Here is a 26,127-nt window from a genome sequence, read left to right as displayed (position 1 = left end):
TTTTTGGTAAATAAGGGAACCCGTGGTTGGATGTAAATGCCTTGAAACTGTACTTGTGATGTTAAAAGACCTCTTGATGTAACTGCTGTCCGGCTAGGTGCTGTATTGCCTTGTGTCCTTTGAAGCTAATGAAACTGGTGTTGGGTTCATGCTGAGAGGTTTTCTTTAGAATTTTTTAAATTGAGGTATAATTGATATATTAGTTTCAGGTGTACAACATAATCGACATTTGTTTGTACTGGGAAGTGATCATCATAATAAGTCTAGTTAACATCCATCAATCATACATGGAGAACAAATTTATTTGTGTGTGATGAGGTCTACTCTGTAAGCAACTTTGCAGTGTGTGGTACATTATTCACAGTAGTCACCATGCTGTACCTTACATCCCCATGACTTATTTATTTTATAACTGGAAATTTGTAGCTTTGATCCCCCTTCACCAATTTCACTCAGCCCCGCATCCCCACCTCGGGCAACCGCAAATCTGTTTCCTGTATCTATGAGCTTGTTTTTGGTTTTTCTGGGGGTTTTTTTTTTGTCTGTTTGTTTAGATTCCACATATAATGAGGTCATATGGTATTTGCCTTTCTCTGACTTATTTCACTTAGCATAACGCTCTCAAGTTCCACCTATGTTGTCTCAAATGTCAAGAGTTTATTCTTTTTTTGCTGAATAGTATTCCATCACATTTTCTTTATCCATTCATCCGTTGGTGGACGCTTAGGTCGTTTCCATGCGTTGGAGATTGTAAATAATGCTGCAGTGAACATGGGGGTGTAGGTATCTTTTTAAGTTAGTGTTTTTCGTTGTCTTCTAGTAAATACTCAGAAGTAGAATTTCTGGATTTTTTTTTTTTTTTCTTCCCATGGATCCAACTCATGTTTAATAGCACCGATGTGTATCAGGGACACTAGGTTGACTGATGGAGCCCTGCCCTAGGGGCTCACAGTCAATCCAGAGACACAGGTCATTACAGTGCTGGGCGTGAGTGCTGAAGCAGCCAAGTGCACGAGTGGGCATGGAGGCAGGACTCCTGAAGAGCAGAGGGGAGGGCAGCGCAGGCGCAAACAAGACTAGCTGCTAACACAGCAGGCAAGTGCCTGGAAGGGAGCCGAGACTGGCGAGGAGGCCCTGCACCCCACCCTCCTGCATCGAAGCTGTCCCAGTGGGCCAGGGCTGCTGGTAAGCCTGTACATAGGGAAGCACCCTTCTCTGCCAAGACACCCTCCCACTTACACTGAATAATGAGAGCAGCTGCTTCCTCCATGCAGCCTTCCTTAACTTCCAGTCCAGAGGACAGGGGACACAGGGAGCAGAGACTGGGGCAGGGGTCAAAGCAGACACTACAGGAGTTAGGTCCAAAAGGGCTGGCACGGCGGACCCAGTTCAGTCACAGCCAGCACCGAAGTGGGTGGGTTTGGGGGGGAGTAGTTACAGGGACTGTACAAACTTGATGGGAACTGATCTACGCAGCTCTTTCCAACTAGCGGGAACAGGCCAGGTGAGAAGGCGCTCCCCAACAAGGTGTGGGGATGCAGCCGAGAGCCCAGTGGGAGGCAGCCTCTGGGCCACTGAGGGAGTCGGAGAATGAGGGGCACGGAGCAGAGGCCATTGTCCTGCTGTGCCCTCGGGTGGCGGTTTAAGGGGCACTGTTTGTGCTGAGACACGGTAGACGCCAAACAAGTGCATCTCCTGCCCAGCAGTGGGGCAAGTGGACAGGGCACTACCTGGTGCACTATTATCTAGAGTTGGCTGGCAGTGCCACACTGTCCTGACAGGGGGCCGTGGGGTTCCCTGGTCACGCAGGCCACTTCATGACAAGGGGGCACTGCCACAACTGCCCGGGCCGTGTTTGGAATCCAGTGCTGTGGGTTGGGGCGTGGGACAGATTATAGTAGTTTTAATTTTCGAAGGAACCTCCATACTGTTTTGTGTAGCGCCTGCACCAATTTACATTCCCACCAACAGTGCATGAGGGTTCCCTTTCTCCCCATCTTCGCCAACACTTGTTAGCTCTTGTTGATGATAGCCATTCTTAACAGGTGGGAGATGATAGCTCATTGTGGTTTAAGTTTGTGTTTCCCTGATTAGTAGTGATGTTGAGCACCTTTTCAAGTACCTGTTGCCCATCTGTATGTCTTTGAAAAAATATCTGTTCAGATCTGCCTGTTTTTTAATTTGATTGTTTTTTTTGTTATTGAGTTGTATGAGTTTTTAATATATTTTTGGATATTAACGCTTTGTCAGGTACATGATTTGCAAATATCTTTTCCCATTCAGTAGGTTGCCTTTTCATTTTGTTGATAGTTTCCTTTTCAGTGCACATGCTTTTTAGTTTAACGTAATCCCACTAATTTGTTTTTGCTTTTATTGCCTTTGCTTTTGGAGTCAGATCCAAAAAATCATCACCAAGACCTGTGACAAGGAGCTTACTGCTTTATGCTTTCTTCTAGGAGTTTTATGGTTTCAGGCCTTACATTCAATTCTTTAATCCGTTTTGAGTTAATTTTTTGTGTATGGTGTAAGATAGTGGTCTACTTTCATTCTTTTGCATGTGGCTGTCTAGTTTCCCAACGGCATTTATTGAATATTGTATATTCTTAGCTCCTTTGTCATAAATTAATTGACTGTATATGCATGAGTTTATTTCTGGGCTCTCTATTCTGTTTCATGGATCTATGTGTTTGTTTTTATACTGTTTGATGACTATAGCTTTGTGATGTCTCCAGCTTTGTTCTTCTTTATCAAGATTGCTTTGGCTATTCAGGATGTGTTGTGATTCCATATAAATTTTAGGGTTGTTTTATTTCTGTGAAAAATGCCATTGGAATTTTGACAGGGATTGCATTGAATCTGTAGATTGCTTTGGGTAGTATGGACATTTTATCAGTATTCTTACAACCATGAGCATGGAATATCTTTCCATTTATTTGGGTCTTCAGTCTCTTTCATCAGTGTCTTAACTTTTCCTTTATTTTTGGTATTTTGAATTGTCTACAACGTGTATGTGTATCATTTATTACATATCTGAACCTTAAATTTAACTCCTACTAACAAAATGGTAATCTTTACATTTCATCAATTATTTCCCTCTTGGAATTTGCCTAGTTTCCTGGAAAGGTGATTCAGTTTTTTGTTTTTTGTTTTCCCCAGGAACCTGCTTTGTTTAATCAATGCCATTATCTCATCATCCCTGACCAAACATTTCCATTGGAATCCCCCAATTTAGAGTCCCACTTGGGTTCATCTTATCCACAAATGTAAACATATCTTAATATCCCAAACTTTTTTTTTTAAAGTGATGGGAGTGTCAAATCTTCTAGATTTGTACAAGTTTTGTTTCCCATCTTATCTTTTTTTAAAAAATATATATTTATTTATTTATTTATTTTTGGCTGTGTTGGGTCTTCGTTTCTGTGCGAGGGCTTTCTCCAGTTGCGGCGAGCGGGGGTCACTCTTCATCGCGGTGTGCAGGCCTCTCACTGTCGTGGCCTCTCATTGTGGAGCACAGGCTCCAGACGCGCAGGCTCAGTAGTTGTGGCTCACGGGCCCAGCCACTCCGCGGCATGTGGGGTCTTCCCAGACCAGGGCTCGAACCCGTGTCCCCTGCATCGGCAGGCAGACTGTCAACCACTGCGCCACCAGGGAAGCCCCCAAACTTTTTAAAAAGCTTTTAAAAAAAAAAACTATCAAGGTTTCTAAAAATAAAACTTGTTTTGAGTTTTCATCTAAATCTAGGAAGCAGTTATAGTGGAATTTGGGAGGAAAAATGTAAAATTATTGAAAAATTCAGACGTTTCCAAAGCCAGAATGAATCAGTCCAAAACATACTTCCCTCACCAGTGTACTTAACAAAAAACCGATCTGGTGAATATAATACATATCAACACACAGTAAAACAAGATTTTTCCCATTTTAAACTATACTAATAAGAAATAGTTTTTTTTTATTGAAGTATAGTTGTTTTACAATGTTGTGTTAATTTGTGCTGTACAGCAAAGTGATTCAGTTATACATATATGTACATTCTTTTTTTTAACATTCTTTTCCCTTATGGTTTATCATAGGATATTGAATATAGTTCCCTGTGCTATACAGTAGGACCTTGTTGTTTATGCATTCTATATATAATAGTTTGCATCTGCTAACCCCAACCTCCCAATCCATCCATCCTCCAACCCCCTCCCCATTGGCAACCACAAGTCTGTTCTCTGTGTCTGTGACTCTGTTTCTGTTTCATAGATAAGTTTATTTGTGTCATATTTTAGATCCCACATACAAGGAATATCATATGGTATTTGCCTTTCTCTTTTTTTTGAATTTTATTTATTTATTTTATACAGCAGGTTCTTATTAGTCATCAGTTTTATACACATCAGTGTATACATGTCAATCCCAATCTCCCAATTCATCACACCACCACCCCCAGACCCCGCCGCTTTCCCCGCTTGGTGTCCATACATTGGTTCTCTACATCTGTGTCTCTATTTCTGCCCTGCAGACTGGTTCATCTGTACCATTTTCCTAGATTCCACATATATGCGTTAATATATGATATTTGTTTTTCTCTTTCTGACTTACTTCACTCTGTATGACAGTCTCTAGATGCATCCACGTCTCTACAAATGCCCCAATTTCATTCCTTTTTATGCCTGAGTAATATTCCATTGTATATATGTCCCACATCTTCTTTATCCATTCGTCTGTCGATGGGCATTTAGGTTGCTTCCGTGACCTGGCTATTGAAAATGGTGCTGCAGTGAACATTGGGGTGCATGTGTCTTTTTGAATTATGGTTTTCTCAGGGTATATGCCCAGTAGTGGGATTGCTGGGTCACATGGTAATTCTATTTTTAGTTTTTTAAGGAACCTCCATACTGATCTCCATAGTGGCTGTATCAATTTACATTCCCACCAACAGTGCAAGAGGGTTTCCTTTTCTCTACACCCTCTCCAGCATTTGTTGTTTGTAGATTTTCTGATGATGCCCATTCTAACCTGGTATGAGGTGATACCTCATTGTAGTTTTGATTTTCATTTCTCTAATAATTAGTGATGTTGAGCATCTTTTCATGTGCTTCGTGACCGTCTGTATGTCTTCTTTGGAGAAATGTTTATTTAGGTCTTCTGCCTATTTTTTGATTGGGCTGTTTTTTTAATATTGAGCTGCATGAGCTGTTTATATATTTGGAGATTAATCCTTTGTCCGTTGATTCGTTTGCAAATATTTTCTCCTATTCTGAGGGTTGTCTTTTCGTCTTGTTTGTAGTTTCCTCTGCTTTGCAAAACCTTTTAAGTTTCATTAGGTTCCATTTGGTTATTCTTGTTTTTATTTCCATTAGTCTAGGAGGTGAATCAAAAAAGATCTTGCTGTGATTTATGTCAAACAGTGTTCTTCCTATGTTTTCCTCGAAGGGTTTTATAGTGTCCAGTCTTAGATTTAGGTCTCGAATCCATTTTGAGTTTATTTTTGTGTATGGTGTTAGGGAGTGTTCTAATTTCATTCTTTTACATGTAGCTGTCCAGTTTTCCCAGCACCACTTATTGAAGAGACTGTCTTTTCTCCCTTGTATATCTTTGCCTCCTTTGTCATAGATTAGTTGACCATAGGTGTGTGGGTTTATCTCTGGGCTTTCTGTCTTGTTCCACTGATCTATATTTCTGTTTTTGTGCTAGTACCATATTGTCTTGATGACTGTAGCTTTGTAGTATAGTCTGAAGTCAGGGAGTCTGATTCCTCCAGCTCTGTTTTTTCCATCAAGACTGCTTTGGCTATTTGAGGTCTTTTGTGTTTCCATACAAATTTTAAGATTTTTTGTTCTAGTTCTGTAAAAAATGCCACTGGTAATTTGCTAGGGATTGCATTGAATCTGTAGATTGCTTTGGATCATATAGTCATTTTCACAGTATTGATTCTTCCAATCCAAGAACATGGTATATCTCTCCATCTGTTTGTATCATCTTTAATTTTTTTCAGCATTGTTTTATGGTTTTCTGCATACAGGTCTTTTGTCTCCATAGGTAAGTTTATTCCTAGGTATTTTATTCTTTTTGTTGCAGTGGTAGATGGGAGTGTTTCCTTAATTTCTCTTTCAGATTTTTCATCATTAGTGTATAGGAATGCAAGAGATTTCTGTGCATTAATTGTGTATCCTGAAACTTTACCAAATTCATTGATTAGCTGTAGTAGTTTTCTGGTGGCATCTTTAGGATTTTCTATGTATAGTACCATGTCATCTGCGAACAGTGAGAGTTTTACTTCTTCTTTTCCAATTCATATTCCTTTTATTTCTTTTTCTTCTCTGATTGCCATGGCTAGGAGTTCCAAAACTATGTTGAATAATAGTGACGAGGGTGGACATCCTTGTCTTGTTCCTGATTTTAGAGGAAATGCTGTCAGTTTTTCACCATTGAGAATGATGTTTGCAGTGGGTTTGTCATATGTGGCCTTTATTATGTTGAACTAAGTTCCCTCTATGCCCATTTTCTGGAGAGTTTTTATCATAAATGGGTGTTGAATTTTGTCAAAAGCTTTTTCTGCATGTATTGAGATGATCATATGGTTTTTCTTATTCAATTTGTTAATATGGTGTATCACATTGATTGATTTGCGTATATTGAAGAATCCTTGCATCTCTGGGATAAATCCCACTTGATCATGGTGTATGATCCTTTTCATGTGTTGTTGGATTCTGTTTGCTAGTATTTTGTTGAGGATTTTTGCATCTATATTCATCAGTGATATTGGTCTGTAATTTTCTTTTTCTGTAGTATCTTTGTCTGGTTTTGGTTTCAGGGTGATGGTGGCCTCATAGAATGAGTTTGGGAGTTTTCCTTCCTCTGCAGTTTTTTGGAAGAGTTTGAGAAGGATAGGTGTTAGCTCTTCTCTAAATGTTTGATAGAATTCACCTGTGAAGCCATCTGGTCCTGGACTTTTGTTTGTTGGAAGATTTTTAATCACAGTTTCAATTTCATTACTTGTGATTGGTCTGTTCATATTTTCTGTTTCTTCCTGGTTCAGTCTTGGAAAGTTATACCTTTCTAAGAATTTGTCCATTTCTTCCAGGTTGTCCATTTTATTGGCATAGAGTTGCTTGTAGTAGTCTCTTAGGATGTTTTGTATTTCTGCGGTGTCTGTTGTAGCTTCTCCTTTTTCATTTCTAATTTTATTGATTTGAGTCCTCTCCCTCTTTTTCTTGATGAGTCTGGCTAATGGCTTATCAATTTTGTTTATCTTCTCAAAGAACCAGTTTTTAGTGTTATTGATCTTTGCTATTGTTTTCTTTGCTTCTGTTTCATTTATTTCTGTTCTGATCTTTATGGTTTCTTTCCTTCTGTTAACTTTGGGTTTTGTTTGTTCTTCTTTCTCTAGTTCCGTTAGGTGTAAGCTTAGATTGTTTATTTGAGATTTTTCTTGTTTCTTGAGGTAGGCTTTTATTGCTATAAACTTCCCTGTTAGAACTGCTTTTGCTGCATCCCATAGGTTTTAGATCGTCGTGTTTTCATTGTCATTTGTCTCTAGGTATTTTTTGATTTCCTCTGATTTCTTCAGTGATCTCTTGGTTATGTAGTAATGTATTATTTAGCCTCCATGTGTTTGTGTTTTTTACGTGTTTTTCCGTGTAATTGATTTCTAACCTCATAGTGTTGTGGTCAGAAAAGATGCTTGATATGATTTCAGTTTTCTTAAATTTACTGACGCTTGATTTGTTACCCAAGATGTGATCTATCCTGGAGAATATTCTGTGTGTGCTTGAGAAGAGTGTGTAATCTGTTTTTGGATGGAATGTCCTGTAAATATCAATTAAATCTATCTGGTCTATTGTGTCATTTAAAGCTTGTGTTTCCTTATTAATTTTCTGTTTGGATGATCTGTCCATTGGTGTAAGTGAGGTGTTAAAGTCCCCCACTATTATTGTGTTACTGCCAATTTCCTCTTTTATAGCTGTTAGCAGTTGCCTTATGTATTGAGGTGTTCCTATGTTGAGTGCATATATAGTTATAATTGTTCTATCTTCTTCTTGGATTGATCCCTTGATCATTATGTAGTGTCCTTCCTTGTCTCTTGTAACACTCTTTATTTTAAAGTCTCTTTTATCTGATAATGAGTATTGCTACTCCAGCTTTCTTTTGATTTCCATTTGCATGGAATATCTTTTTCCATCCCCTCACTTTCAGTCTGTATGTGTCCCTAGGTCTGAAGTGGGTCTCTTGTAGACACCATATATATGGGTCTTGTTTTTGTATCCATTCAGCGAGCCTGTGTCTTTTGGTTGGAGCATTTAATCCACTCATGTTTAAGGTAATTATCGATATGTATGTTCCTGTTACCATTTTCTTAATTTTGGGGGATTTGTTTTTGTAGGTCCTTTTTTTCTCTTGTGTTTCCCACTTAGAGAAGTTCCTTTAGCATTTGTTGTAGAGCTGGTTTGGTGGTGCTGAATTCTCTTAGCTTTTGCTTGTCTGTAAAGCTTTTGATTTCTCCATTTGAATCTGAATGAGATCCTTGCCAGGTAATCTTGGTTGTAGGTTCTTCCCTTTCTTCACTTTAAATATAGCATGCCACTCCTTTCTGTCTTGCAGAGTTTCTGCTGAGAAATCAGCTGTTAACCTTATGGGAGTTCCCTTGTATGTTATTTGTCGTTTTCCCCTTGTTGCTTTCAATGATATTTCTTTGCCTTTAATTTTTGTCAATTTGATTACTATGTGTCTCGGCATGTTTCTCCTTGGGTTTATCCTGTCTGGGACTCTCTGCACTTCCTGGACTTGGGTGGCTATTTCCTTTCCCATGTTAGGGAAGTTTTCGACTATAATCTCTTCAAATATTTTCTCTGGTCCTTTCTCTCTCTCTTCTCCTTCTGGGACCCATATAATGCAAATGTTGTTGCATTTAATGTTGTCCCAGAGGTCTCTTAGGCTGTCTTCATTTCTTTTCATTCTTTTTTCTTTATTCTGTTCCATGGCAGTGAATTCCACCATTCTGTCTTCCAGGTCACTTATCCGTTCTTCTGCCTCAGTTATTCTGCTACTGATTCCTTCTAGTGTAGTTTTCATTTCAGTTATTGTATTGTTCATCTCTGTTTGTTTGTTCTTTAATTCTTCTAGGTCTTTGTTAAACATTCTTGCATCTTCTCGATCTTTGCCTCCATTCTTTTTCCGAGGTCCTGGATCATCTTCAGTATCATTATTCTGAATTCTTTTTCTGGAAGGTTGCCTATCTCCACTTCATTTAGTTGTTTTTCTGGGGTTTTGTCTTGTTCCTTCATCTGGTACAAAGTCCTGTGCCTTTTCATTTTGTCTGTTTTTCTGTGAATGTGGTTTTCCTTTTACAGGCTGTAGAATTGTAGTTCTTCTTGCTTCTGCTGTCTGTGCTCCCTGTCTTTCTCTTTCTGAGTTACTTCACTTAGTATGATAATCTCTAGTTGCATCACGTTGCTGCAAATGGCATTATTTCTTTCATTTTTATGGCTGAGTAATATTCCATTGTGTATATGTACCACATCTTCTTTATCCATTCATCTGTCGATGGACATTTAGATTGTTTCCATGGCTTGGCTGTTGTGAATAGTGCTGCTATGAACATAGGAGTGCATGTATCTTTTTTTTTCTTTTAATCAAAGGGAGAAGTTATTTTTTCTTAAATATATGTTTTATTTATTTTAGTACATTACAGTTGCCATTCTTTTTGATGCTCTAATAATCTTGTTTCTGACCGGTGGGAACCATTTCCAGTTGTCTCTTGAGTCTTCTAATATCCCGATAGTCTTTAATAGCTTCTTTGACTTCTGATATTCTCTTTTTTAAAAAAATATTTATTTATTTATTTATTTATTTTTGGTTGCGTTGGATCTTTGTTGCACGGGATCTTCTTTGCAGCATGGGGGATCTTTCATTGCGGCACACGAGCTTCTCTGTAGTTGTGGCATGTGGGCTCAGTAGTTGCGGCATGCGGGCTCTCTAGTTGTGGCGCGCGGGCGCCAGAGCACGTGGGCTCTGTAGTTGTGGCGTGCAGGCTCCAGAGCACATGGGCTCTGTAGTTGTGGCGTGCGGGCTCTCTAGTTGTGGCTTGTGTGCTCAGTAGTTGCGGCGCTCATGGTCTTAGTTGCTCCGTGGCATGTGGGATCTTAGTTCCCCGACCAGGAATTGAACCCATGTCCCCTGCATTGGAAAGTGGGTTCTTAACCACTGGACCACCAGGGAAGTCCCAGGGTGCATGTATCTTTTTGAATTACAGTTTTGTCTGGATATATGCCCAGGTGTGGGATTGATGGATCATATGGTAATTCTATTTTTAGTTTTCTGAGGAACTCTCATACTCTTTTCCATAGTGGCTGCACCAACTTACATTCCCACCAACAGTGTAGGAGGATTCCCTTTGCTCTACAGCCACATCCAGCATTTGTTATTTGTGGATTTTTTAATGATGGCCATTCTGACAGTGTGAAGTGGTACCTTATTGTAATTTTGATACGCATTTCTGTAATAATTAACGATGTTGAACATCTTTTCATGTGCCTATTGGCCATCTGTATAAGAAATACTTTTTGAATTAAATTAATACTTTGTTCCACAAGTTGTTTTATAACCATAGTAACAAAACCTGAACCTTAGAGTGCGAGAAAGGTAAATTATAGGCTCATCTCAGTTATGAATGTAAACACATTCCAAAATAAAATATTACGGTCAGTTATATCTCAATTAAACTGGGGGGGAAAAGCCAAAAAATTAATGAACTGAATCTGTACTGTATGTAAAAATATGGTATATCATTACTAAACAGGATAGTTCAACATAATGAAATCTATTAAAAATAATTCATTCACAAAGAGGAAAATCTACATGAACTTCTTATAGACTCAGAAAATCACTTGATAAAATTAAGTAACTATTCCCATAGATTGTAGAAAACTGGGTTAGAAGGTAACTTCCATATCCTAAGGTATCTACCAAAAATGTACCGTAAACATCATACTTAATGATGAAACTTTAGAAATAAACTCCTTAAAATCAGGAACAGAAAAGGATGCCTGCTTTCTCTGCTTCAGTTCCAATTACTATTTTAGAGTTTAGCCATCTCCGGAAGATAAGAAAAAGTATTAAAATTGGAAAGTCGTAAACTTCATTATTCATAGATGATATGATTGTTTACCCAGAAGTTCCAAGAGGTTCCATAGACAAACAGTTCAGATTAATAAGTAGTTTGGCAAGGTTACTAGAGTCAAGATTAATATACAAAACCCAGCAGCATTCCTGTACTCAGCAGAAGTCAATTAGAAGATACAATATTAAAAAATATACCTCAGGGGCTTCCCTGGTGGCGCAGTGGTTGAGAGTCTGCCTGCCGATGCAGGGGACACGGGTTCGGGCCCTGGTCTGGGAGGATCCCACATGCCGCGGAGTGGCTGGGCCCGTGGGCCACAGTTGCTGAGCCTGCGCATCTGAAGCCTGTGCTCCGCAGCAGGAGAGGCCACGGTAGTGAGAGGCCCGCGCACCGCGATGGAGAGTGGCCCCCGCTTGCCACAACTAGAGAGGGCCCTCGCACAGAAACGAAGACCCAACACAGCCATAAATAAAATAAAAATAAATAAATAAAAAATTTAAAAAAATATATACCTCATACAATAGCAATTAAAGTCATATGGTTTCTAGGAATAAATCTTAACAAGATGTGGATGGCCATCATTTGAAGAGTCGTAAAATTTTATGGAACAACATCAAAAGCAAACTAAAAAGAGTGATATATTCACAGATGGAAGGATTTTTTTTTTTTTTTTTTTTTAATTATTTATTTTTGGCTGCGTTGGGTCCTGGTTGCTGCACGCAGGTTTTCTCTAGTTGCGGCGAGCGGGGGCTACTCTTTGTTGCGGTGCATGGGTTTCTCATTGTGGTGGCTTCTCGTTGTGGAGCATGGGCTCGAGGCGTGAGGGATTCTGTAGTTGTGGCTCACGGGCTCTATAGTACAGACTCAGTAGTTGTGGTGCACGGCTTAGTTGCTCCGTGGCATGTGAGATCTTCCTGGACCAGGGCTCGAACCCGTGTCCCCTGCATTGGTAGGAAGATTCTTAACCACTGTGCCACCAGGGAAGTCCAGAAGGATCTTAAAGTGGGTAATTCTCTCCAAATTGTGTAATTTCAATCAAAATTCCATTATGCTTTTCAGTGGAATTTGACAAATTGACCTTAAGTTTTAATGGAAGGATCAAAGGCCATTAATAGCTTTCTAGTTATAAGGGAGGATTAACTTTAATGTAAATTTCACTGAGGGCACAAACTGTGGTTTACTGCTGCATTTCTTATTCCTAAAACAGTGCCTGGCACATAGGAGGTACTCAGATAAATACATATGGAATTAATTAAAAGTGTTATTGACATACAAATAAACTGACCATCAGACCAGAGAACCCAGACATACACTCTATTTGTAAGGGAACTTGGTAAGGTCACAGGTATGGCTTTATAAGTGGGAAAGAGGTGGTTAGGGGGAAGAGTACCTTTTCAAAAACCAGCAGTGGGACAACTAGTTTTCTATCTGTATGGGAGTGGGGAAAGAATGTTTTTAATTCCCTCCTCATACCATACATAATGTGAAAAGCAAAACTATAAAATTTTAGAGGAAAACATAGGAGTTTTTCTGTGATATCAGTGTATGAAAATTTTCATTAGGCACAGAATAGAAAGGAAAAGATTGATGTGTTTGATAACATTAAAATTGAAAACTATTCTGTTGGCCAAAAGGTTCATTACTTTTTTTCCGTAAGATGGCTCTAGTAGTGCTTAGTTGTCTTTAACTTCATTCAAAACAATTTTGTTAGATTGTATGTGACAGTTGAAATATCAGCATGCATTTAAAAAAAGATTTATCAAAATTGGTAAATTTTTGTGTAGCCATTTTAATATTGAAGATGGAAGAAAACAACATTTTTGGCATATTATGCTTTATTATTTCAAGAAAGGTAAAAACACAACTGAAACGCAAAAAAAGATTTGTGCAGTGTATGGAGAAGGTGCTGTGACTGACCGAACACGTTAAAAGTGGTTTGCGAAGTTTCGTGCTGGAGATTTCTCACTGGAGGATGCTCCACGGTCGTGTAGACCAGTTGAAGTTGATAGCGATCAAATCGAGGCATTCATTGAGAACAGTCAACATTATACCACACGAGAGATAGCCGACATACTCAGAATACCCAAATCAAGTGCTGAAAATCATTTGCACCAGCTTGGTTATGTCAATCGAAATGGCCCACCACCAGCCACACCAAAGGCTGGTCTTTATCCAAAGAAGGTGATGTTGTGTATTCGGTGGGATTGGAAGGGAGTCCTCTATTATGAGATCCTTGTGGAAAACCAAACGGTTAATTCCAACAAGTACTGCTCCCAATTAGACCAACTGAAAGCAGCACTCAATGAAAAGCATCCAGAATTAGTCAACAGAAAATGCATAATATTCCATCAGGATAATTCAAGACCACATGTTTCTTTGATGACCAGGCAAAAACTGTTATAGCTTGTGGACTTCCCTGGTGGCGCAGTGGTTAAGAATTGCTTGCCAAAGCAGGGGACACGGGTTCGATCCCTGGTTCGGGAGGATCCCACATGCTGCGGAGCAAATAAGCCCGTGCACCAAAAATACTGAGCCTGCGCTCTAGATAGAGCCCGTGAGCCACAACTACTGAGCTCATGTGCCACAACTATTGAAGCCCGGGCACCTAGAGCCTGTGCTCCACAACAAGAGAAGCCACTGCAATGAGAAACCCGTGCACCACAACAGAGTAGCCGCCTCTCGCCGCAACTAGAGAAAGCCTGCGTGCAGCAGTGAAGACCCAACGCAGCCAAAAATAAATAAATTTATTTAAAAAAAAAAAAAACTGTTACAGCTTGGCTGGCAAGTTCTGATTCATCTGCCATATTTACCAGACATTGCACCTTCAGGATTTCCATTTATTTTGGTCTTTACAAAATTTTCTTAATGGAAAAAAATTTCAGTTCTCTGGAAGACTGTAAAAAGCATCCAGAACAGTTATTTGCTCAAAAAGATAAAAAGTTTTGGGAAGATGGCATTATGAAGTTGCCTGAAAAATGGCAGAAGGTAGTGGAACAGAAGGGTGAATACGTTGCTCAATAAAGTTCTTGGTGAAAATGAAAAACGTGTCTTTTATTTTTACTTGAAGACCGAAGGCACTTTTTGGCCAATCCGATAAAAGCCAAAAGTCTGAAAAGACCAAGTCTGAAAAACTGTCACAGCCAAGAAGAGCCTAAGGAAACACAATGACTGAATGTAATATGGTTTCCTGCGTGGAATTTTGGGAAAGACAAAAGATATTAGGTAAAAACTAAGGAAACCTAAATACAATATGGACTTTAGTTAATATATCAATACTGGTTTATTAATTGTAACAAATATATTGGTGTGTTAAAAAATAGGGGCAGCTTGTCAATCAGTGGGGCTTAACCGCTGGTTGTGTCCAGGGAAAGAAACAGTCAAAGAGAGCCCTGCCGAAATCACTGCCATCCCAGAGTGACTGTGCATGCTCAAGGCTGCTCCATCTAAGAGCAACGTTAGATGTTTCGCAGTGTGGGGAGAAAACAGACTTCACTAGACTCATCAAGCCAATCACTAAACAAATAAGCAAAAAGCCAGAGAACCAACACCTAGTCTTGCTATATTACCTAAAATGTCTAGTTTCCAAAGGGAAAAAAAAGAATGCAAGACATACAAAGAAAGGAAAACCTACATGTTTGGGGAAATAGGCAACAAAAATTGCCGGTGAGAACAATCGCATATTAGATTTAATAAAGACCTTAAAGTAGCCATTATAAATATGTTCAAAGAACCAAAGGAAACCATGCTTAAAGAAACAAAGGAAGAAGTGTTGACAGTGTCTCATCAAATAGAGACTATAAAGAGATTATTAAAATTAATGACTTTTTCAGTAAATTTCAAAAATTTTCAATAAAGATATCATTAAAAAGAAAAAAAATAGGGACAGCTAGCTGTGAGATATGTGGGAGCTCTCTATACTATCCTCCAATTATTCTGTAAGTCTTAAACTTTTCTAAAAATTAAGTTTTTATTTATTTATTTGGCTGCACCGGGTCTTAGATGCGGCATGTAGGATCTTTGTTGCAGCATGCAGGCTCTTAGTTGCAGCATGCGGGATCTAGTTCCCCGACCGGGGAGGACTGAACTCGGGCCCCCTACATTGGGAGCGTGGAGTCTTAACCACTGGACCACCAGGGAAGTCCCTTAGGTTTTTTTTAAAAAAATACTATAACCAAAGTGGGAAAAGAAAGTCAGATTGGGAGAAGATATGAAGCCCAGAGTACCCAAAGGATATATAAAGTTCTATAAACCAATAAGAAAAGACTAAAAACTAGTCCTGTTTTGTAAAACATCAGAAATTATCAGGTGAAATTGACTAGGGCTAAGAAATTTTTAGTTAAACTATAAAAATGAGTCACAGTCATTAGCAAAGTAGTTAACAGCTTTGATGTCAGACTTGGGTTTAAAAATCAGCTCCATCATTTATGACTTTGGGGGGTCCTTGAGCAGGTCATTAACTCTTTCTATCTATTTCTTCACCTGTAAATGATAAATAACACCTTTACAGGGCATCAGAGACTGAGCATCCAATTAACTACAGCTATTTTTCATGACTATTTGAGAACTATTTAAGCAAAACATCAACTGCCCATGCATTTCCCTTTATTTTGTGTAGTTCAGAGGCTTACTAGATTCAACATACTGTGCAGACATTCTACTACCCCACGTCCCCGTGTCATAGTAAAAACTTCCTGTTAAGATGTATTTCACAGGAATTCCCTGGCGGTCCAGTGGTTAGGACTCCACGCTTCTGCTTGGGACCCGGGTTTGATCCCTGGTCAGGGAACTGAGATCCCAAAAGCCACGTGGCATGGCCAAAAAAAAAAGTATTTCAAAAGACTAAGCAATGTGATATTTTAAAAAAATAAAAATAGTCAAGAAATAGAAAGATGAAATACAGTAGCATCTGTTGAGAGAGGTGCTCTGAAGCATTCTAGAAACACACCTATGACACTGCTTACTACTATACTATTAGTGACAAGAAAGTGGATTTTGTCTTTTTCCTTAACCTTTGAATCTGCGTTTGGTAGGACTAATATCATGCCTTCACTATTAATAAAAAACAGATAAACTATAATTTTAGTAATAAAAAAGTTCAGCCTCAAAAAAAAAAAAAGCTAACTTAGAGAAAAATGTATGTTCACCCAGATAAGAATGGATATTTCGCCATGATGTTCAGTAGTACTTCTAATTTATGTTGTCCCCCAACCTTGTTTTTTGTTGAAATGTCTAGAAGAGCATACTTAATACATATATATTATGGTTGTCAGGCAATTCGTTGAATTTGTGAATTTAGTGGCAAATTATTTTATATTATCTAGTGCTTTCTTTTTTTTTTACAATTGCAAAAATCTACTTTTCATTTTTTATTGAAATATATTTGACATATAACCTTGTGTAATTTTAAGGTGTTCAGCACCTTATAATGTATAGTTAGATCATTTATATAATATTGCCATTGTAGCAATACTTAGCACCTCTATCACATTTCATAATTATTCTTTCTTTTTACTAGTTGGAATAATCAAGTTCTAGTCTCTTAGGAAGTTTGATGTTTATAATACAGTATTGTTGTCTATATTCACTGTACTGTGCGTTATATCTCTAGGGCTTATTTATACTTGTTGCAAGTAAACGTAACATCTTTCCTGTCCTCCCACCTCCTATCCCCAAGTAACCACCATATTACTCTCGAGTTTTACAAGTTTGGTTTTTTAAAATTCCACATATAAGTGACATCAGACAGTACTTGTCTAACTTATCTCGCTTAGCAGAATGTGCTCAGGGTTTATCCATGTCGTCTCAAATGGCAAGATTTCATTCCTTTTTATAGTTGAATAATATCCCATTGTTATTATATATAACACATTTTCTTTGTCCATTCATTCATTGGTGGATGCTTAGGTTGTTTCCATGTCTTGGCTATTGTAAATAATGCTGCAATGAACATGGGGGTGTAGATATCTTTTCAAGGTAGCATTTTCGTTGTCTTCAGATAGATATCTAGAAGTACTTATTTATTATTTATCTTTGATGTCTGGATCATATGGTGGTTCTACTTTTAATTTTTTGAGGAACCTCCGTACTGTTTTCCATAGTGCCTGCACCATTTACATTCCCACTGACAGTGCGTAAGGGTTACCTTTTCTTCACATCCTTGCCAGCACTTGTTACCTCTTGTCTTCTTGATGATTGCCATTCTTAACAGGCATGAGGTGATAGCTCACTGTGATTTTAATTTGCATTTCCCTGATGATTAGTGATATTGAGCATCTTTTCATGAACCCATTAGCCATTTGAAAGTATTCTTTGAAAAAATGTCTGTTTAGTTCTTCTACTCACTTTTTAATCAGATTGGGGTTTCTTGTTTGTTTTTCTGATATTGAGTTGTATGAGTTTTTTAAATATGTTTTGGATATTAACCCTTTATCTGATACATAGTTTGTAAAAATTTTCTCTCGTTTTGTAGGTTGCCTATTCATTTTGTTAATTGTACCTTACTGTGCAAAACCTTTTAAGCTTGATGTACTCCCATTTGTTGATTGTTGATTTTTGCTTTTGTTGTTTGTACTTTTGTTGTCATATCCAAAAAAAATCAATGCCAAAACCAATGTTGAGAAACTTCTTCCCTATGTTTCATTCTAGGAGTTTTATAGTATCAGATCTTATGTTTTAGTCTGTGATACATTTTGAGTTAATTTTTGTGAGTGATGTAAGGTATGGGTTTAATTTCATTGCTCAACATATGTTAATCCAGTTTCCCAGCACCATTTGTTGAAGAAACTGTCTTCTCCACTTTGGGTGCTCTTGGCTCCCTTGTTGAATATTAGTTGACCATGTAGGCTGGGGTTAATTCTGGGCTCTTTATTCTGTTCTTGCTCTATGTGTCTATTTTTGTGCCAGTACCATACTGTTTTTATTACTGTAGCTTTGTAGTACAGTTTGAAATCAGGAAGTGTGTGATACCTCCAGCTTTGTTCTTTTTCTTCAGGATTACTTTGGCTATTTGGGGTCTTTTGTGGTTCCATACAAATTTTAGGATTTTTTTTCTATTTCTGTGAAGAATACTGTTGATATTTTGATGGGGATTGCATTGAATCTATAGATGGTTTTGAGTATTATAGACATTTTAACAATATTAATTCTTCTGATCCATGAGCACAGATATTTTTCTATTTGTTGTGTCTTCTTTGACTTCTTTCAGCAGTCTTATAATTTTTGTTGTACATATCTTTCACTTCCTTGGTTAAATTTATTCCTGGGACTTACCTGGTAGTCCAGTGGTTAAGACTGTGCACTTCCACTGCAGGGGGTGTGGGTTTGATTTCTGTTCAGGGAACTAAGATCCCACATGCCACGAGGCACAACCAAAAAAATTAAAAAAAAAAAAAATTACTCCTAAGTATGTTACTGTTTCGATGCTGTTGCAAATGGGATAGTTTCATTTCTTTTTCATATGTTTTTCCTTAGTGTATAGAAATGCAACTAATTTCTGTATGTTGATGTTGTGTCCTGCAACTTTACTGACATCATTGATTAGTTCCAACAGTTTTTTAGTAGAGTCTTTGGGATTATCTTTATACAGGTTATACAGGATCATATCACCTGCATTTCTATATACAGGAAGAGTAACTTATTCTTCCCCAATTTGGATGCCTTTTATTTCTTTGGCTTGCCTAGTTACACTATCTAGGGCTTCCAATACTATATTGAATAAGAATGGTGAGAGTGGACATCCTTGTCTTATTCCTGATCTTAAAAGAAAAGCTTTTAGTCTTTCTCCATTGAGTATAATGTTAGGTTTGCATTTGTTATACATGACATTTATCATGTTTAGGTATGTTCCTTCTATACCCAATCTGCTAAAGGTTTTTATCATGAAAGGATGTTGTATTTTGTTAAATGTTTTTTCTGCATCTATTGAGATGATCACGTGACTTTTATCTTTCATTTTATGAATATATATTATGTTTATTGATTTGCACATGTTGAACCATCCTTGCATACAAGGCATAAATCCCGCTTGGTCATGGTGTACAATCCTTCTTAAGAGTTCTTGAATTCAATTTGCTGATACTTTGTTGAGAGTTTTTGTTCCTGTATTCATCAGGGATATTGAACTATCGTTTTCATTTCTGTGGTGTCCTTATCTGGTTTTGGCTTCAGGGTATTGCTGGCCTCATATCAATAGAACCAGTTTGGAAGTATTACCTTCTCAAATTTTTGTAAGAGTTTGGGAAGGATTGATGTTGATTATTCTTTGAATGTTTGGTAGAATTCACCAGTGTAGCCATCTGGTCCTGGGGTTTTCTCTGTTGGGAGGTTTATTATTACAGACTTAATCTAGTTGGCTATTATTGATCTGTTCATATTTTCTATTTTTTCCTGATTTAGTCTTTTTTTAATTTATATTTTATATTGGAGTGTAGTTGATTAACAATGTTGTGTTAGGGCTTCCCTGGTGGCGCAGTGGTTGAGAATCTGCCTGCTAATGCAGGGGACACGGGTTCGAGCCCTGGTCTGGGAAGACCCCACATGCCGTGGAGCAACTAGGCCCGTGAGCCACAACTACTGAGCCTGCGCATCTGGAGCCTGTGCTCCGCAAGAAGAGAGGCCGTGAGAGTGAGAGGCCCGTGCACCATGATGAAGAGTGGCCCCTGCTTGCCACAACTAGAGAAAGCCCTCGCACAGCAACGAAGACCCAACACAGCCAAAAAAAAATTAATTAATTAATAAAAAAAGAATGTCATGTTAGTTTCAGGTGTACAGCAAAGTAGTTCAGTTATACATATACATGTATCTATTCTTTTTCAAATTCTTTTCCCATTTAGGTTATTACAGAATATTTAGCAGAGTTCCCTGTGCTATACAATAGGTCCTTGTTGTTATCTGTTTTAAATATAGTAGTGTGTATATGTCAATTCCAAACTCCCAATTTATTCCTCCCCTTTGGTAACCATAAATTTGTTTCCTAAGTCTGGGAGTCTTTCTGTTTTGTAAACAGGTTCATTTGTATCCTTTTTTTTTTTTTTTTTTAGATTCTGCATATAAGTGATATAATCTGATATTTGTCTTTCTGGTTTTTTTTTTAATATTTATTTAGGCTGCACTGGGTCTTAGTTGCGGCATGTGGGCTCTTAGTTGCGGCATGCGTACTTCTTAGTTGCGGCATGCGTACTTCTTAGTGGCGGCATGCAGACGCTTAGTTGTGGCATGCGAACTCTTAGTTGCGACATGCATGAGAGATCTAGTTCCCTGACCAGGGATCAAACCTGGGCCCCCTGCATTGGGAGCTCGTAGTACCCACTGGACCACCAGGGAAGTCCCTTTCTCTGTCTGACTTACTTTACTCAGTATGACAATCTCTAGGTCCATCCATGTTGCTGCAAGGGGCATTATTTTGTTCTTTTTTATGGCTGAGTAATATTCCATTGTATATATGTACACATCTTTATCCATTCCTCTGTTGATGGATATTTAGGTTTCTTCCATATCCTGGCTATTGTAAATAGTGCTACAATGAACATTGGGGTGCATGTATGTTTTCAAATTATGGTTTTCTTTGGGTAGGTGCCTGGGCATGGGATTGCTGGGTCATACGGTAGTTCTATTTTTAGTTTTGTAAGGAACCTCCACACTGTTCTCCATAGTGGCTGTACCAGTTTACATTTCCACCAACAGTGTAGGAGGGTTCCCTTTTCTCTACACTCTCTCCAGCATATATTATTTGTAGATTTTTTGATGATGGCTATTCTGACCAATGTGAGGTGATGTCTCGTAGTTTTGATTTGCATTTCTCTAATAATAATTAGTGATGTTGAGCATCTTTTCATGTGCTTTTTGGCCATCTGTCTATCTTCTTTGGAGAAATGTCTATTTAGATTTGGGTTGTTTTTGATTGGGTTGTTTTGTTTGTTTGTTTTTGATATTGAGCTGCGTGAGCTGTTTGTATATTTTGGAGATTAATCCCTTGTGGGTAGCATCATTTACAAATCCCATTCTGTGGGTTGTCTTTTCATTTTAGATATTTTAAATATAGTAGCGTGGATGCATCAATCCCAAACTGTGAACTTATCCCTCCCCTTTGGTAACCTTTGGTAACCAGAAGTTTATTTTCTTAGTCTGTGAGTCTGTTTCTGTTTTGTGAATAGGTTCATTTGTATCTTTTTTTTTTTTTTTTTTGGATTCCACGTATAAGTGATATCATATATTTGAAGTGATTATTGGTATCACTCCTTTCTGTCTCCTTTCTTTTTTTTTTGTTTCTACCTTTGTAAAGTGGTGGTTTTCCTTAGTGATTTGTTCAGTCTTCCCCCCACTCCCACCCTTTTTTTTTTTTTAATGTTTCATGCCTCTAGATTTTTGTTTTGTGGTTACCTTGTGGCTTATAATATATCTCATAGGTAAAATAGTTCTTTTCATGCTGTTGATAGCACCTTGTTCTCATTCACCTATAAAGATTCAACCATTTTTACTCCTCCCCTTTTATACTTTTGATGTCCCAATTTACCTCTTTTTATGTGTACTTTCATTTGTTTTTATGTCACTAATTAGCATCATTCTGTTTCAGCTGAAGAACTCCTTTCAGCATTTCCTGCATGGCAGGTTTTGTTTGTCTGGGAAAGCCTTTATTTCTCCTTCATAGCTGAAGGTCAACTTCGCTGGATAAAGTATTCTTGGCTGGCTGTATTTATCTTCAACACTTTGAATATGTCATTCCACTCTCTCCTGGCCTGTAGAATTTCTGCTGGGAAATCCACTGATAGCCTTGTGGGGATTCCTTTGTAGGTTACTTTTTTTTTTAACCCCTAGATGCCTTTAAGATTTTTTCTTTTTTTTCCTTTGATTTTTGACAGTTTCATTATAGTGTGTTTTGGAGATTTTTTTGCATTGAGATAATAGGGTGTCCTGTTAGCTTCTTGGACTTTTATATCCAATTCCCTCCCCAGGCTTGGGAGATTCTCAGCTATTATTTTTTTAAATACACACTCTCTGCTCCCCTCTCTCTCTCTGCTCCTTCTGGTAGACCATTATTCTTATATTTATTTTCTCGTCATATATGAGAGTTCTCGTAGGTTTTCTTCACTTTTTAAAAATCTTAGTTCTCTCTCCTCCTGAGTCGTTTCTAAATTTCTACCCTCCGAGTTGCAGATTCTTTCCCAGATCTCATCTGCCTTATTTCCTAAGCTTTCTGTACATTCTTGATCTCATTCATTGAATTCTTCAGCTCCAGAATTTGTCTGGTTCTTTTTAAAAAGTTCAGTATATTTGGTAAACAACACCTTACATTCAGTAACTTTATTTCTGTATTCTTGAATTGCCTGAGTTTTCTTGTAGCTCAGCAAATAAATCCTTCATCACAGCTGTTTTTAATTCTTTATCAGATCACAGTATTCTGTGCCTTCGGGTTCAGTTGCTGGAGAATTATTGTTTTTCTCATTGTGATACCATATCACCGTGATTTTTCATAGTGCTTGGTAAAATGTGCCCCTGACACATTTTTCTTTTATTAGTTGCTTACTTTGTTCAACACTGGCAATTAGAAACCTTGCTTTTATTCTCCAGAAGGTGGCACCATAGCTCAAGTTTTCGGTTTCTCTACCTGAGCTGGCTCTGGGGCTGTGCTAGGGAGTACCTGTAAAAAAGCTGGCAGCAGAGTGGGCACGTGTGGGCTCAGCCCTTGTGGTTGCCCACAGCCTGGCAGGGAGATCCTCCACTGCGGGGAGCCCCCAGAGGGCCATGCATGGACCTCCTGCTGAAATCTGAGGCAGACGGCAGGGAGTGAGATACTTCAGTGCCCTTTGTTCTTGTCTCCCTCTTTTCACTTCCACTCGTCAGGGAGGTGGCTCCTGAGGAATTCGTGCTGCTGGAGAGAAACAGGTTCGTCCAGCTGTGACCAGCCAGGCAGCCCCTTAGAGGCCTCTGTGAGGGAGGTGGCCGCTGTCCCTGGCAGTGGGCGCCCAGTGTGCTCCTGCTCCTCCTCTGCCTCCAAACTGGTCTCCGTCCGCTCCCCAGTGTGCCTGGTTCTCTGTCGGGCTGGCTGGACCTCCTGTCCACCCGGTGCTGCACTCTCCAGTCTAGCTTCCCACCGCGCCCACAGCAAGTGGGGCTGAGGCAGGCCCAGCAGCTCCCTTGGATCTGCAGCCCTCTCCAAGGTCCATCCACCTAACCTTCCGAAGGGCTCATCGGTAGAAATCTTTTGGATGTTCTGGTGTAATGTAGAGAGATACTTTTGTTCAGTTATGAACGACCCATTAGTTGTTCCGTTTTTTTCCCTCTTTTATTTACAACTCACACTGCTGTGATGCTGCCATCACTTGCTCCTCTACCTTATATCTATGCATGTGAGTTGGGTATAATATCAATAATTTAAAATTTTCATACCTGGAGACTGATGAGTGCTGGGCTTGAAACCCTAAGTTGAATGAAGTAAGATTCCAAATCAAACACAGTCTGTGTGTGAAGGATTGCCCAGGGGCTGCAGTACACCCAGTGGGCTGGGAGAATATTCCTGGTTTTCAGCAGAGGAAATAGCCCCTTTTGAAGCTGTTCCTTTGCATGCTGAAACAAGTATCAACGTGGTGAGAGAAATTTCTAGTGCTTTCTTTTAATTCATCCCACAAATGTGCCAGCTAAATGCAAGGCACAGTGCTAGGTTCTGGGACTAAGTGTTAAATTACTATCACACAACCTTGTATTTCTTAGTGCTTTTTGTTTCAATTCTTTTGGTATATCTAAATGTCAGAAAGTACATACATACAAAATTCAGAACACCTTCCTAAAATGGTTTTAGTATTGGCCAGTCTCTGACATCTTTATTTATTTTGAAAGTTTGAATTGTCAAATATATGTCTAAAGTGCATTCTTGCAGCTAATCAATAGCAGCATTTGTTTTGTTTATAAACCCTTAAGAAATATTCAGACAAGAAGTAGAAAAGTCACAATAAAAAGCAAAGCGTGATCTAGATATATTCTTCCTTCCTTAATCACCCAAGACAAATACATGCATGAATTAGTTTATAAGTATACAAGAAATATTTTAAAAAATAGCATTATAAAAAAGTTCATACGGCATGAGAAAGAGGGGTCTTTCTCTGCTATTAATATTAAATATGGCAAGGTGTATAATATAAAAAAAGTTTGTAGAATCCTAGATATCTTTGGAGCCATGGGGGAATCTTTATGTAGGCCAGTGTATGATGATATATCTGAGGTCTGTGGTATTCAACAAAGCTGGAGTTCTACAAGATGATTCATTCAGAAGACTCCTTCTGGTATTGCTTTGGAGACATCACCAACACAAATGAAAATGTTCTTTTGTTATTGGGACTGTCAATTCATGGTTTCTTGCGCCTAAAATGAAAAAACATGAAAACCAGCATTTAGTGCAGAATTTTGCAATGAACCTTTAGGAGGGCTTTGAGAGAATTCCTGTTTTATCATGGGAAGAGTTAAAAGTCCTTCAAAGAAAGCAAATAACATAAAATATGCTTATCTAGTATTAAATTTAAAAAACAGAACTTTCCATCTTTATCCTGTTGCATTGACTTTCCAAACTGCCTAAGGAATACGTGTGTCAAAAATGGACACATGGACCTGTATAGGTAGATATTTGAAAAGCAGCGGGTTTGATTAATATGGGGAGAAAAATGGGCCATAAATTCTGCCATTCTGTTTTATTTTAGCGAACAATTTTTGCTGTAACAAGAGGGGGATTAGGAAAGAATGAATTACACAAGGAGCTGTCATCCCTGACTCCAGCCTCCCCTCCTCATAGATGATCTCAGTTCAGCCTCTGAAAACTTTATGAGCACAGGCAAAAACAGGAACAAGAGCGAATGTTCTTACAGCTCTAATTGCTCTTATTCAGCACCCCCCCGCCCCCACCCCGGGTTCTCAGCACTGCTACTGCCTAGCGCAGTCTGCCAGTAGGGCCCAGATATTCCAACGGGCAAACAAAAACCACATAGGTCCTCTTAAAAAAAAAAAAAAAAAAAAAGTGGTTGGTAGGGAGAAGGGGTGGTGGGGAGGGAAAACACAGAGAGAAAGGCCACACGTGGTCGGTACTCACTTGGGTTGTGCGTGGTGCTGATACCCAGGCCCCAGCTGAGACCCTGCTCTCATCTCTACAGCCACAGAACACTGAGAGAAAAACCACAGAAGAGGAAAGATCAGCTCCTCTCAGCAGTCTATTAAACAGACCTATTTAGATAGAGTCAACCAAGGTGAAATCCAACATTGCTTTCTAGTCCAGTGCAGATACGTATGTTAAAATACCAATCAGGTACTTGAAATTTATTTGATGTGCCACAGAAATTGTGAGGTAGAAGGGTCTTTAGAGATCATACAGGTAAATCTCCTCATTTTCTATCAGGAAGAAGAAAGTGGCAAAGGCTAGAGCTTGGCCGGCTGACCCCCACCTTCCCATGATCTTTATGTGAATCTCTCCTCAGGAGTTAACAGTTGCACAGGGAAGGTCTTCTCCTGAGAAGATTCCCATCAGTTTGATGGGCATTCTTGTTATTCTAGGGTGATGCTCTCTGACTGGATTCTTGGGCCCTATCCCTCTACACTCAAAACGGGCTTTGCACTGAAGAGCTCCAGGAAAACCAGAGCAGAAATACAAATACCTTCTCAGCTGTGCTGGGGACAGGCCTACAGGCTGCACTGGCCATGTGGGATCAGACCTTAGTTGTTTGTTTCAAAGAGCATGAAAAGCTACAGCTGTAGGGCTTCAAATATGACATCCCTAGCAAATACTTCGTACTCCTACCCTTGTTTCTACGTCGGTCCATTCAGACTCTGTTCCATCTGGTTGGGCAGGTGCTCCTGTGGAAGATCTTCGTTTTCGACTACAGAAAAAGGGAAAACACAATGCAACAGTTATTTTTTGTATCTAAGAACAGGAAATATATTAGAAATCGGGAAATACCATATATACTCCTTCAGAGAATTGATACATTTTACAGGCTAGTCTGTTCCTCAAGAATGAGCAGCTAAGAAAATGACAGCCCTCTAAAGAA

General features: G+C 38.8%; 1 protein-coding gene and 1 long non-coding RNA gene across 12 annotated transcripts in view; one reads left to right on the top strand and one right to left on the bottom strand.

Moving 5' to 3' along the window:
- Positions 1-26,127, top strand: part of LOC309654219 — a 33,836-nt gene that overhangs the window by 638 nt on the left and 7,071 nt on the right. The window lies entirely within an intron of this gene.
- KIF23 (kinesin family member 23) overlaps positions 12,876-26,127 on the bottom strand; it is a gene marked incomplete at its 3' end in the record, with an annotated part of 45,448 nt that continues 32,196 nt past the window's right edge. For 7 of the 11 annotated variants that reach the window (XM_082445842.1, XM_082445837.1, XM_082445839.1 and 4 more), the window contains 3 exons: positions 25,878-25,956; positions 25,176-25,246; positions 12,876-24,457 (listed from right to left, as the gene is read on the bottom strand). In XM_082445842.1, coding sequence (XP_082301968.1) covers positions 24,442-24,457; positions 25,176-25,246; positions 25,878-25,956 — 166 coding nt within the window. Of the gene's footprint in view, positions 24,458-25,171; positions 25,247-25,877; positions 25,957-26,127 lie in introns of those variants that run through there. The other 4 variants (XM_082445843.1, XM_082445845.1, XM_082445841.1 and 1 more) reach the window with 1 other exon arrangement.

Source organism: Balaenoptera physalus (genome assembly GCF_965194825.1).
Source record: "Balaenoptera physalus genome assembly, chromosome: 2".
Taxonomy (NCBI): Eukaryota; Metazoa; Chordata; class Mammalia; order Artiodactyla; family Balaenopteridae; genus Balaenoptera; species Balaenoptera physalus.
Note: the sequence above shows the minus strand (reverse complement) of the source record. Positions and strands in the feature narration are given on the sequence as shown.